The 13,812-nt window shown below is 32.6% G+C and overlaps 1 protein-coding gene across 6 annotated transcripts in view; it reads left to right on the top strand.

Annotated features, from left to right (window-relative positions):
- The window catches only part of VPS13B (vacuolar protein sorting 13 homolog B), a 761,111-nt gene that overhangs the window by 335,073 nt on the left and 412,226 nt on the right, over nt 1-13,812 (top strand). For all 6 annotated transcript variants that reach the window (XM_012762009.3, XM_012762013.2, XM_012762010.3 and 3 more), the window contains one exon: nt 4,930-5,077. In XM_012762009.3, the coding sequence (XP_012617463.2) occupies nt 4,930-5,077 (148 nt within the window). The remainder of the gene's footprint in view (nt 1-4,929; nt 5,078-13,812) is intronic.

The raw sequence follows: 13,812 nt of genomic DNA, 5'->3' as shown, positions 1-13,812 counted from the left end.
TTCATGTATGTCCAAGATTATGTGGGGAAAAAAAAGAGGAATAGTTCTCAAAATCAGGAGTGGGTATGAAAAGGAAGAATTAACAATTAAACTGGGCATCACAGGAGTAAACCAGGCAAGGAAGGTTGTTCTAGACTGAACTGTTTGAGCAAAGGCAAAGAAGATGCAAAAACATGATATGGTTCCACAATGCAGTCAGAAATTCTTATAGAGAATGATAGAATTTGGAAACCAATTCCTATAAAATTTTATTTCTAATGCTAGGTATTTGAAACTTTTATTTTGAAAGGTAAAGAAGAACTATAGGAAACTAATGTCAATGGATTTGGATTTTGGAATGTTTACTCCAGCAGAATATAGGATGTGTGATCGAGAAGTAAGACTAATGTCAGGAATCAGCTGAGAAAAATTTTCATTGTAAATTCTTGATTCTAGATTTTCTAAGTAATACATTTATTTCCAATATATATTAAATATCCCTAAAGGTCAAATAAGAGTGTTCTAGCAGCTTAAGTAAATCAGGCATTATTTAATTGATACCAAGTACATTCAAGGATTTTGATTTTTAACTTTTATTATAACTATTTTAAAATTGAATATACAGTCATGCATTCCTTAATAGTGGGGATACATTCTGAGGAATGTGTCAAGTGATTTTGTCATTGTGCAAACATCATAGAGTGTACGTACACAAACCTAGATGGTATAGCCCACTATACACCTATGCTGTATGAGATGGTCTAGTCTTCCTATGTTGTAAACTTGTACAATGTGTTACTGACTGAATACTGTAGACAGTTGTAACACAATGGTATTTGTGTATCTAAACATATCCAAACAGAAAAGTACAGTAATAATATGGTATTATAATCTTATGGGCCCCCCATCGTATATGTGGTCCATTGTTATATTAGCACATGACCTAGAAATGTTTTTCTAAGTTCAAAAATGATACCTTTATTTAAAAGGTAAACAAATATCCATAATTCCACCCAGAGTTACAAATATTAGAGTAAATATCTTCATAGCTGAACCTTTGCAATTATCTTTATAAACTTAGAATATATTTTTAAAAGTGTAATTATTACCTCTAGGCATATATTTGGCATTTCTGAGACGTATTTTAAGGTTTTTGTTATATTGCCATATTGCTTCCAGAATTGGTACACAGTTTACATTTTCAGCAGCAATCTATAACATTACTATTTTACCATAGTTCAGCAATACTCAAAAATATCCTTTTTTAAATGTCCTTAATCTACTATTTTAGTCTTTAAAGTTTTTATTCATGGAAAATTGAGGGAATTGTATAGTTTAACCATATTTTTCCATCACTCAGCTTTAATTATTATCAACTTATGACTACTCATCTTCATTTTGAAAATCTGTTTAGTGAAAAAAATGACAGTGTGCGGTATTTGTAAAAATGTGGAGAATGATGACTACTGTTCTGAGTGAAAACTGATAAATTTGGCAATATCTAATAGAATTGAAAATGAGCAGGTCTATAACCTCAAAATTCTACTTTTTTATTCAGGTATGCTCTCATATTCATATAAGCCTAAGGAATCCTGAACCAGCTAGTTATTCATTACAATAGTATAAAATTGAAGATAATCTAAGTGCCATCTGTAAACAAGTGGATAAAGCATGAAATATTCAAATGACATAATACATATTAAAAATTATATGATAGACCTTAGTATGCATGAATCAAAATTATATTTAATGCAAAAAGAAATCTCCCAAGGATGTATGCAACATGATAGTATGTATATATATATATATATATATATATATTTTTTTTTTTTTTTTTTTTTTCTAAAACCACCCTCAGTGTGTGGGTATGTAAGTAAATATAAGTGTACAAAATAGGTTGAAAGACTTGTACTAATTGATATTATAATTATAGTTGATGCTGGGAGGATGGGGCAGTAGGTTGGCAGTCAAAGGGGATTTTTAGCTTTGTCTATAGTGTTTCATTTATTTTTTAAAAAAATATTAAGTGTTAATAGCTATTAATTACTAGTTATAATGCAAATATGTTCTTTTGAGACAGAGTCTCCTCTGTCACTCAGGCTAGAGTGCAGTGGCGTGATGATAGCTCACAGCAACCTCCAACTCCAGGGCTCAAGTGATCCTCCTGCCTCATCCTATCCTCCCAAGTAGCTGGTACTACAGGTGTGCACCACTATGCCCAGCTAATTTTTCTGTTTTTTTTTTTTTTTTTTAGAGACAGGGTCTCACTCTTGCTCAGGCTAGTCTCAAACTTCTGACCTCAAGCCATCTTCCCACCTTGGCCTCCCAAAGTGCTTGGATTACAGTCATGAGCATCTATGCTCGGCCTGTGAATATGTTTTATTCTTTACAATCTCCTTGTATTTTTATCTTATTAACCTAATAATAAATGAAAGAGGGACTTTTTTTATAGGATGGAGGTATGAAAGACTTTAGGTGTTTGGGGATCATGAGACATTATTGGGTTAAGAATAGGACAGATCTGGGGCTAAAGTACAACTGAAATTTGGGGAAATCTCTAGTACTAGAAAGAAGAAGAAAGTAAGCAGAGCAATAGGAAATTGTTAAAAATAAATAGCACTTATTTTGATATTTTTGACCTGGATAGCTATATTTCCAGAAGAGTGGAGGAAATCACTGACCTTACTCCTTTTTCAGTCTCTAGCTTGACATGAAGCACCTATATTAGCAATCATTCAATAAATATTATTGAGGGTCTATTGGGCACCATTTTGGTATTTAGGTATTTTGAATACAGCTGTGTACAAGACACACAAGAGTCTTACTCTTGGGTTAGAAAGAGTTTTTGATTGGCCTTTTGACATATTTTTGCCTATGTGAGAATACACCCAGATTTCAGCCACCCAAAGAGATATTTTGTTGTTGTTGTTGAGTATTGCCAGTACCATGGCTTTTATAATTCATCCTTCAGGTATTATGCTTGGATCAGTATCCACACTGTACAGTACATACATTTTCTCTATTTATTATATAGTTGACCCTTGAACAATGTGACAGAGCAACCAATTCCCCACATAGTCATGAAAAATCATGTATAACTTTTGACTCTCCAAAAACTTAACTACTAATAGCCTACTGTTGACCAGAAGCCTTACTGATAACATGAATAGTCAATTAACACATATATTGCATGTTATATGTATTATATATTGTATTTTTATGGTAAAGTAAGCTAGAGAAAAGGAAATATTATTAAGAAAATCATAAGGGAAAGAAAATGTATCACTATTAAGTGATGGTGGATCGTCATAAAGGTCTTCATGCTTATTGTCTTCACATTGAGTAGGCTGAGGAGGAGAAAGAAGAGGGGTTCATCTTACTGTCTCAGAGGTGGCGGAAGGAAAGAAAACCTGTGTGTAAATGGACTCATGCAGTTCAAGCTTGTGTTGTTCCAGGGCCAACTGTGTATTAATTTTAACCCTGAACTTGGATGTAATTTTTTAGAGTACTTGACTGTTTTCCAGGTCTATAGACAACAGACAGAAATTCAAGGGATTATAGAGTCATATTAGGGCATAAAGAAGTTTTCCAGTAAACACATCTATTATCCATATTTTATAGATGAGGAAATTTATATGAATCAAAACTTACAATATGCTGAGAATTGGTCATCTAGGTCTTGAAAATTTTTTCTATTTAGATTTGTATACGTTCTATTAGTTTGACTAAACACGCAATATAAAAGCAGGCACTGTATCATGTAATGTTTCTCACAATATATTTAATCTTTTTATTTTCTCACTTTCAGATTTATTGTCCTTTCACTCATCCTAACTAGCTACTTCTAAAATAATATGCCTTTCCCTGTGTTTCAGAACTTGATTGATTATATCATATAGTTATATAATATGCATGTGTTTTCACTGCAATACTTTTTCATAATATAAATAATATTAAGTAATATAAGTTGGGGGCGCATAAAGTTGGAGCTGTAAAACTTTGCTTATTGTGGTGTTGAGGATAACATTAGACTCTACTGCAGCCTGACCAACCCCGCCAGATTCACCATCTGATACAGCTGTATTGCAGTTATCATCTGTTGTTTCCTAAGCTACAATTTCCTTCTCAAATTGTGGCTAAAATCCAGCATTTGATGATTGTTTTCCACCCAGTTCAACATTGATCTTTGATCCTATAGCAAACTTAAAAATAACTTCTTTTTTTTTGCCAAAAATATGACAAAATTGTATTAGGCATCATCAACAGTAACATCAGACATTTATTTCAATGAGTAAAGATGAAACAGCTGCTTTATTGTCCGGCTCAGCACTCATACATTCAATATAGGATCATAATATATTCCAGCTTTCTCTAACTATAGGTATTTTTCTATGCTTTCTAAATATGCTGTGGCTATCACTTTGTCAGGCAAAATAGAGATTTTCAGCATTCTTAAAAAAATTGGACTGTCTATATTTACATGTAAATGATCAGTTTATGGAAGTGTGTTTCTAAAAATATTTTATATGGATAACTTTACAATGATAACTTTCTATTTTCTTGGAATCATAATTTTCAAAGTGAATTTTAGTTTTGATATGCCCTTTCCATATTATCTTACTAAAATTTACTTACACCTCTTACTAAAATTTATCTTTACTGAGTACTTCCAGACTTTCTTGGTTTTCACATAGAATTTTAATTTAAAATTCAAGTTGGTAAGCATCTGTGTGTGTTTGTATATATATGTGAGTGAGAGAGAGACAGAGACAGAGACAGAGATGGGGAGAGAGGGAGGGATAAAGGGAGGGAGGGAAGAAGAGACGGACTGATTTAAAATATTAAAGTCTCAACCCCAACTTGTGAGGACTATCCTCAGTGATACCATGTTTAAACTTTGCTGTTTAAAAAAATGTGACTAATTCAGTTTTTCATTTTGGGTCTTTCTAGCAGTCTGTGGTAGCTGTTCCATTTGTTATGCCAAGTAGTAGAAGGAAAGAAGATGAGGTGTCTGTTGGAAGTGCACCCTTCACAAAGCAGCAATCATATCAGGCCTCTGAGTATGCCAGTAGCCCGATAAAAACAAAAACGATAACAGGTATGTGTTAATAACTGTAAAGGGACTGTGACTTTACCCCTAAGCTAGCAAGTTAGCAAGCCACAATTTCTTAGATGCCAGCTGAAGACATGAGACTCCTAGGACCAGAGACAAGGGACTTTGTTACCCACGGTGCGTTAGCAGTAGTCAAAGTGTTAGCATTTCCTAGTGTTAGCACAGGGTCGTAAAATAGGGCCAGGTTGACACCTGTTTCTAGTGGATTAGAGTACAGGAGAGGTGCCCTGAGATAAGGGAACCTAAACTTTTTATAATGTATAGAAATCATTCCTGCCCTTTTCCCCAGAGGGAGACACTATGTCTTCTGTGCAAGGTTATAAGCAAACTATAAGGATGATACCTCTGTCTTCTGAGGCTCTTTGCTAAGCAGATATCCTTGAAAACACAGTGGAAAATAAAGGCCATCACTGTCTCTACTTGAAGATATGCAGAGACACAAGAGACCCATAGAAAATTGTCTCCCAATTTAGTAGTATGTTTCTTCTTTCAGTGAATTCTTGAAAACCACATTACATCCCAATATTCTTTCCTCCCCTTTCTCTCTCATTCTCAGTTAGATTATCCATGCAATATAAAGCATAATTATTCTTCTATAAAGTAATTTATTTTCTTTTGTGTAATAAACTATACTTTGTCAATAGATAATACAAATTTTATTATATATAATTTAAGTGATGTTTTTTTCTTTAATCTCTAATTTTTATGGTGATGGGCTACCTTTCTTCAGGGGATTTTTTTATTTTTAGATGTTCAGTGTTATATTTCTTATAACTCAGATATTCCCAACCATATTGATAAAAATTTTATGTTTTCAGTAAGCCAAAACCATTTATTGAGTATCTGTTATAGTCAAGACTATTTTCTAAGTGAATTGAGGGCAGAGATATTAACAAGACGTGATCCCTACCTTTAAGGAATTTAAAATATGGTCATATACACACAGAAGGATATTTATTTGTGGTTTAAGAGGAAGAGTTAGTATTATTTTTTATCATTCACCAACAACAAAAATGTTAAATATTTGTAGCATTTTATATATAAGTATTATTTTTTCTGTGCTTGATTACTTTTCCTAAAATATGACATTATGTTTATTGCGTGGAATCATTAAACTGTCACCTGTCCATATCCACCAGCCTTTTACTTTGAGATTTTCCTTATCAATTGACAAAAATGCCTATGATTAGTTTTGTATCATAGAAAGATTACCTGTGATTTGTGTTGAGTTTTGATTATAAAATTAGGTATTATTTCCTTTTGATACCATTTTAAGTTTTTTCAGACTTTATGTCTTTTGAACCGGTAATTTACGTAAAGGTTTACAAATGTCACCTCTTAATAAGTAAATGTCCATTGGTAAAAATAAATTTACTTCATATGCTTATCATCCACATATTCTGACATCCTGCCTTACCATTTAGTCCTTTCTGGAAATCACACTTGATAATTGATTTAAAATAATTATTAAGGATGATTAATGATGATGGAAAATGCTTGTAATGTAAATGCAAATATATGATATAGAACTACAAAAATGTGATCATAAATTTTGAAATGCATCTGTATATGCATGGAGAAGTTTATATGTAAGTTTGTATCATATTAGTCACGTCCATTATGTGAGAATTATTTTGATTTATTATACTTTACTATGTTTTTATAAGAAATTAGTATTAATGTTTAGTGAGGAAAATAAATAATAAAAGCTGAAAACATAATTTCCCATTATTAGTCATTTATAGAATATGAAAAACTGTGCAAACAACAATTATTTCAAATTACAAATATGAACTGAAGTTCTTTGCTTTAGAGTTGAGGATAATTTCCTTTTCTATCTTTAACGTTATCTCATCTTTAGATCTCTCAGATATTCTGTAGGTATTCTTCTTACAGGTAAGGACATTGTTATTTCATGAAATACAGATTATTACTGGAGCTCACATAAAAGTTAATAGCTATCAAACTAATGCCTGTGCTTTCCGTGTTGGGGACCATGAGCATTTATAGAAGGCAAAAAGCCCTGGGTATAACATTTGTTCTTTATGATTTATATATCTTCCCGCCTTGGGTACCCACTATTTTTACTTCTCTGGGGGGAACTTGGCATTGGTGCTCTCTCCTTTCTTGAGAATGCTCTGTGCTTAACATTTTTTTTTTTACTTAGAATTAAGTATTAAAACTTTGTTTTATTTTTAATTAAAATTTACAGTCTTATTTTTAGATAAAAAACATGCTTTAGGATTTCTTTGAATTTATACCTATATCTAAAGGTAGTTTTGTTGTTTTAATTATTATTTATAGTGCTCCATAAATTATAATGAGTTAAGGCAATCATAGTTTTTTGCACATCTGCACACCTTTTCTTGGTTGTTGGGTTTTTCTTACATCATCTTAACCATTTTAAGTATATAATTCAGTAGCGTTAAGTACACACATTTTTATTTTTAACTGCATGTTACAGTAGAGAAATGTTAATTTTATGCCTGAATTCTTATTAAAATTATTATTTTTTTCATATTCTTAACTTATGGTCCAATGTTGATCTTAATTTCATCCCCAACACATTATATAGTATTTTTGACACATGAAGACCAAAGCCCATTGATACTGCACTGGGTTTGATTTGCTTATTAATTATTCAATAAAAAGCAGACCTTTTCCTCTTCCAATCTCCATTAACCAATGTTAAGTAGCTGGCTGCAGGGAGAACATGTGCTTGGTAGCTGGGAATGTGTTAATAGCAGAATAGCACTATTTCAGTGATATAGTCACATAGGGCACACCAAACCAGAATACATTCATATTCCACATGAAGATAATCTATTATCACAGAATTTCAAATAATCTTCTAGAGAATCTATATATCCTTCAAAACAAAGAAACCTCTAAAAAGCTATGACATCTGTTTACCCTATATTTTGAAATGTCAAGTTTAATTTGGAATTCTTGATGAAAATGTCTATAAGGGAGATGAAAATTTTATAAAGCAAGGTACTACATAAATGATAACTCTTTAAAAAAATACAAACCGTTATTTATTTATTTATTCTCAAGTCAATCAATGTAAGTACAGAGTTTAAATAATGGAAGGCTTTTTAATTTAAGACTCTTTGAATAGTACCAAGATTACTAATGACAACACATAATAGTGGTAGATTTTAGTAGATAATGCTATAAATTGAAAGTATGGAACTTTAGTTTCTGGCCATGATGGAGTAACAGGATTTACATTTATGTTCATGGTGTAAATAACTGACAAAATGTATGGGGTAAATAATACTAATTAAAAATAATAATACAAATAATACTAATACTAATAAACATTGGACAACAGGCAGTACAAGACTGTGATGCCTCATAGAAGGAAAACAAATGTGAGCCCTAGGATTTCTGGCTGAAGGTACATTTCAGAACACACAGTAGGGTGGGACATCTCAAATGGAGCTCAGCAGTCTTTCTGAATTGTGGAGACAAGGATTGAAGGTTAGGCAGGCAGAGATGACTAGAAATGATGGATAAAGTTCCAGAGCGCGAGAGAAAGCTATGCAGAAAAAGAGCTCCAGAAAGCAGCAATAGAATTTTCCTTGAATGTTTGCTGAGTAGCAAGACATGTACACCTTGAATGAAACTCCACAGTTACCTGGGTGCTGTGATTTCAATGATTCTCAGATTCACACAGGCCTGGAAGGAATTCAAGTTCCTTCTGCTTATAGTGTACAATTCTTACTGGTCTTTTGGGACATTCAGTAGAGACCTCAGAAGGGCTGTTTCTCAGTTGGGGCTAAATTATTCATAGAGTAAAGGCTACCCTACATCTACCTTAAACAACCCTCTGGAGGAAACAAAACAGCATCTAATTGTAATTATAAAAAGGAATACAATAAGATCACTATCACAGCCTAACATTATTGAAACGAATACAATACAATATGATCCAGACATGTAACAACTTGAAGATAACAAGGTCAACCATTCAATCAAAGACTAGTAGAGATTCAAAGAAGCAGGAAACTGACCAGGAGAAAAACTAGTTTATACATACAAATAGACTGAGAAATGACACACATGATAGAATTAGCAGGTATATTAAATAACTGCATGTTAAAACAGGTATTATAACTACCTTCAAGTATTTGAATATTCAAGTATTATTATTGTGTTCAAGTATTTGTCCAACAGAAAGTTGGACACATTGAAGAGAGAAATGGGAAATACAATAAAGAACCAAATGCAGCTCTAGAGGTGAAAAATATAATATGTTAAATAAAAACTCAGTGGAATTAGCAGTAGATTAGACATTGCAGAAGAAGAGATTAACGAACTTGACATAGTGATAGAAATTTGTAAAAATTATGCACAAAGAGAATAAAGGAAAAATATATAGAACCTTAGTGAACTATGGAATGATAATTATAGTAGTAAGTGTAGGCTTTCTTGCCAAGTTCATGTTTGACCAGATACTTGAAACAGGTAAGGAAAGGAGACATGTGGATATCTATGTATAAATGATTTGGAATTGTATACATATATATAGGAATATATATTTATATAGATATATATTCTTCCCACTCTTTCTTGCTATATAAAAAAAAGAATAAATTATATAATATAACCCCTCACTTTATAATTATGGCGATTGAGTCATAAAGAGGTCAAGCAATTTATCCGAAGTTAAAAAGATATTTTAATGAGAATTTTTGTAATTGAAAGTACCAGAACATGGTAGTCATTGTATGATTATTGGTTTCCTTCTTTCTTTCCTTAATGGCATAGCCAATCCTGAAAATCAGGTCTCTGCAAATTCAGTCATCTACTATTTCATCTTTGATACCTAATATATAATGAGCCAACTTCATAGTGCCTTTTTTTTTTTTTTGCCAAGGAATTATTCTAAATTTGCAGCCCAGACCCATAGCACTGAGACAGTGAAGAATTTTGTGTTAGAGTTACCAAAATAGATACTACTGGAAAACACTTAATTTCTATGATGAGAGCCTGGATGGCTCCATCTGCCTTTAATTGGGTGTCACTTCACTGATGCACAGTTAAGTTCCTGGGTGAAACTCAAAAGTGAAACATTGCTATTATGTTTTTTTCTTCCTTGATCTATCTTTAAATATATTCCAGAATTGTTGATCCTTCTATTAATATAAAAAATAGCCTTTATCAAAAAATCTCCAAACAATAAATGCTGGCGTGGTTGCGGAGAGAGAGGAACACTCCTACACTGCTGGTGGGACTGCAAACTAGTTCAACCTCTGTGGAAAGCAATATGGAGACATCTTAAAGCGATACAAGTGATTCTACCATTTGATCCAGCAATCCCATTGCTGGGCATCTACCCAAAAGATCCAATGACACTCTACAAAAAAGACACCTGCACTCGAATGTTTATAGCAGCACAATTCATAATTGCAAGGCTGTGGAAACAGCCCAAGTGCCCATCAATCCAAGAATGGATTAATAAAATGTGGTATATGTATACCATGGAGTACTATTCAGCTCTAAGAAACAATGGTGACATAGCACATCTTATATTTTCCTGGTTAGAGCTGGAACCCATACTATTAAGTGAAGTTTCCCAAGAATGGAAAAACAAGCACCACATATACTCACCAGCAAATTGGTATTAACTGAACAGCACCTAAGTGATCACATAGGTACTACAGTAATAGGATATTGGGCAGGTGGGAAGGGGGAGGGGGGCGGGTATATACATACATAATGAGTGAGATGTGCACCATCTGGGGGATTGTCACGATGGAGACTCAGACTTGGGGGGGGAGGAGGGGAAATGGGCATTTATTGAAACCTTAAAATCTGTACCCTCATAATATGCCGAAAAAAAAATGTATGATGTTTCATATGTTTCAAAATTTTGTCAGGCATATGGAAAAATCTCTTATGCCTAGTTCTTCAAATAGAATTAGATATGAAAAATCCTGAAATCTTAAAAAATACTTTGTTTATATTACAAATAGTAGAAGGTTTCAGACTCTTTTCCTTTTCTTTCTTTTTTAAAGAATCTTTCTTTGGAGAATGAACTTTGATTATTAGGTAGAATATTTCTAATTACATCTTTTTATGGCCTCATTTCAACATATAGATTTTGCATTGTGGACCACTGAAGATTCTTTGAAAAATAAACTTACAAAAGGCAGATTAATTGAAGAAACGGCATACAAATTTAGTTAATGTGTAAACATGGGAGCCTTTAGAATGAAGACTCAAAGGTGCAGGGGAAATTGTCCATTTTTATGCTTAGGTTCAATTAAGCTTGGACAGCCATGTAGAAATATGATTGGCCAAAAAGAGTTTGATCTAATGCTAATAGACTGGGGAAACCTAGTAAGGCCCGTCTGTCACTAGATTCTTATTGGCCTTTTTGAGCATGAATTCCTTTCTTCTTTGAATGGGGTAGGATCCTCTCTGAAATGGGTGTCTTAGATTAGATAATTTCTATATGGCCAGTTTTTACGGAGAAAGACAGAAGGATATTAGAGTAATATTTTTAGGCTTCATGGCTGGCTTTGGGGAAAAGGAGTTCTGGTTTCTATGACCTGCCTTGTAGAAGAGGGATTCTAGTTTCAATGGCTAGCCTTGAGGGAGAATTGGACTGAGAGACAAGAGGGCAGGAAAAGGTCAGAGAAAAAGTTTTGCTTCTGAGGCTTTCATTTGGGGTATTGTTTTCTGAGCCCCAACAGTGTGATCTGCTATAGAATCACCAAGAACAAGGAGACTGAAAAACTGGCTGTTAGTATGTTGTAGATCAGTTGGCCAGAAGATATTAGTCTGTTAGGGAATGAATAAGAACTGAGGAAGTAGGGAAAGTAGGAACAGCCTATGTATACCACTCTTTCAAGAGATTTGACTATGCAGACACTTGGGTGTGTCTATAGCTATAGAGAAGTAAAGAGGAGATAAGGCAAAATTGGAGATGCAAAGACTAGGAATAATTTATACAGTGAGATTCCAGGTAAGCAGGATATAAAATCTATGCATAGATGTAAGGCTTCCTTTAAGACAGGGATAAGAAGATAAAAATATGTATCATTACAGATGAATATAGTTATTTTTCTCTCTTCAGACAAGTATTTAAGCTGGATAAGTATTGTTTTTCTTGTAATGTTTTAGAGAATGTAAGGGATCATGAAATTTTCAAGGCAAGGCTCATATTTTTCACATACAGGAAATGTATTCCTTCTATGAAAACAAAACATGACATTACACTTTCTGTTTTTTCATCAGTTTAATATATTATTCCAGTTTTGAAATTTCTTTAAAAAAATTATTCTAGCCACAGGCAGTATATCTTGTAGGATGGTTTTAAGTAGGGAGATTTTCAATTTTACTAGTAACAGTGGCTCCTGAGGCACTGATAAATTTTGAATTTCTAATTTGTAAGAACTGTGGATTATAAGCAAAATGGTTCACACCAATATAGCTATTCATCTAAAAATGATCAAGCCATCCTTAAGTTGATTAAGCTTGAATGTCAAGCGGGTATGTTCCTAATTACAGTGTGGAATTAGTATTAATATGGAAGAAGTACATTTTTTGTGGGTTTATGTATATTAGAGGTTGTTTGCTTTAATCATTCAGTTTAGCTTAAAATTCCATTCCTTTGTGATTAATTAGATATTTAATTTCATTGGAAAATATTGAAACATGAATGTAGACACTGACGTATAATATGCAATTGACTTTATTCTCTCGGGATAAAATGTGGTTTAAAAAATATTTTACCCTTTTACGATAGAAAAAGATTGAAAATAAAATGAAGTGTATCTAATGAAGTACATCTAAAATAAAATGAAAATCATTCAGAAAGTCATCAGAGAACTTAATGAAAATATAGATTTGTAATGTTATTTTTCCCTTTTTTTGTACATTGTAAGAAAAGTTATTTTTATTTCTAAACAAAAATTCATGGGAAAAGTATTTGCAGTCTGCAGAGCTTAAAATGGTAGTTAGAATTCAAATTATAAGTTGCTTCTGCACTGTTCTGGGTAATGAGGATAATTTATAATTAGACTATATTTCTAAGATTAATTTCCTAAAGGAATTCAGCAGATACTAATGATCATTTGATATGTCAGCCATAGTGTAGATGGTTGTAGCCATATACTGAGTTCCCTAGCTTTTTGATTTTGTTTTTTATGGTTCATGTTTGTGAAGGTGATAACTATCACCTTCACCAATATGAAGTATCCCTTGGTCATTTGATAATAATCTTTTATAGCCACATATCAGTTGCACTGCTTACTTGGCATTTACCACATACTTGAATTTCCTGCATTGCTAGTGTTTATATGAGAACTCCTGAAGTAAATCATCTGCTCATAGATATATAATTGTGCATTTTTAGTGTGTCTTTAAGTGTATCCTACAGATTTACCTTATAGTTTTTGTTAATTCCAAGAATGTGTTCAGTTTGTTAAACAAAGTAGGTTTATTGGTTTTTTTAAAAAATGTTTTATACTCTGCTTAGCATGCAAATAATGTCCTATCTTCTTGGAACTTTTATTCTTAAGAGATAGACTAGTAACTAATTTTTAAAAAGTCTTGTTCCTTACTTCTTGGCTCACTTTTTATTTCTCTGGGACTGACTGTAAAGCAGAAGATTTATTTGTGTATGGTTTCTTTTAATGTGTTCAAGTTTTTCTTCTCATTTTTACTTTGAACGTAGAAAATAAACTCTATTAAATTTTGTCAGA

The sequence above is a fragment of the Microcebus murinus genome, chromosome 7 (genome assembly GCF_040939455.1).
Source record: "Microcebus murinus isolate Inina chromosome 7, M.murinus_Inina_mat1.0, whole genome shotgun sequence".
Lineage (NCBI taxonomy): Eukaryota > Metazoa > Chordata > Mammalia > Primates > Cheirogaleidae > Microcebus > Microcebus murinus.
The sequence above is the reverse complement of the archived record's forward strand: the minus strand, read 5'-3'. Positions and strand labels throughout refer to the sequence as shown.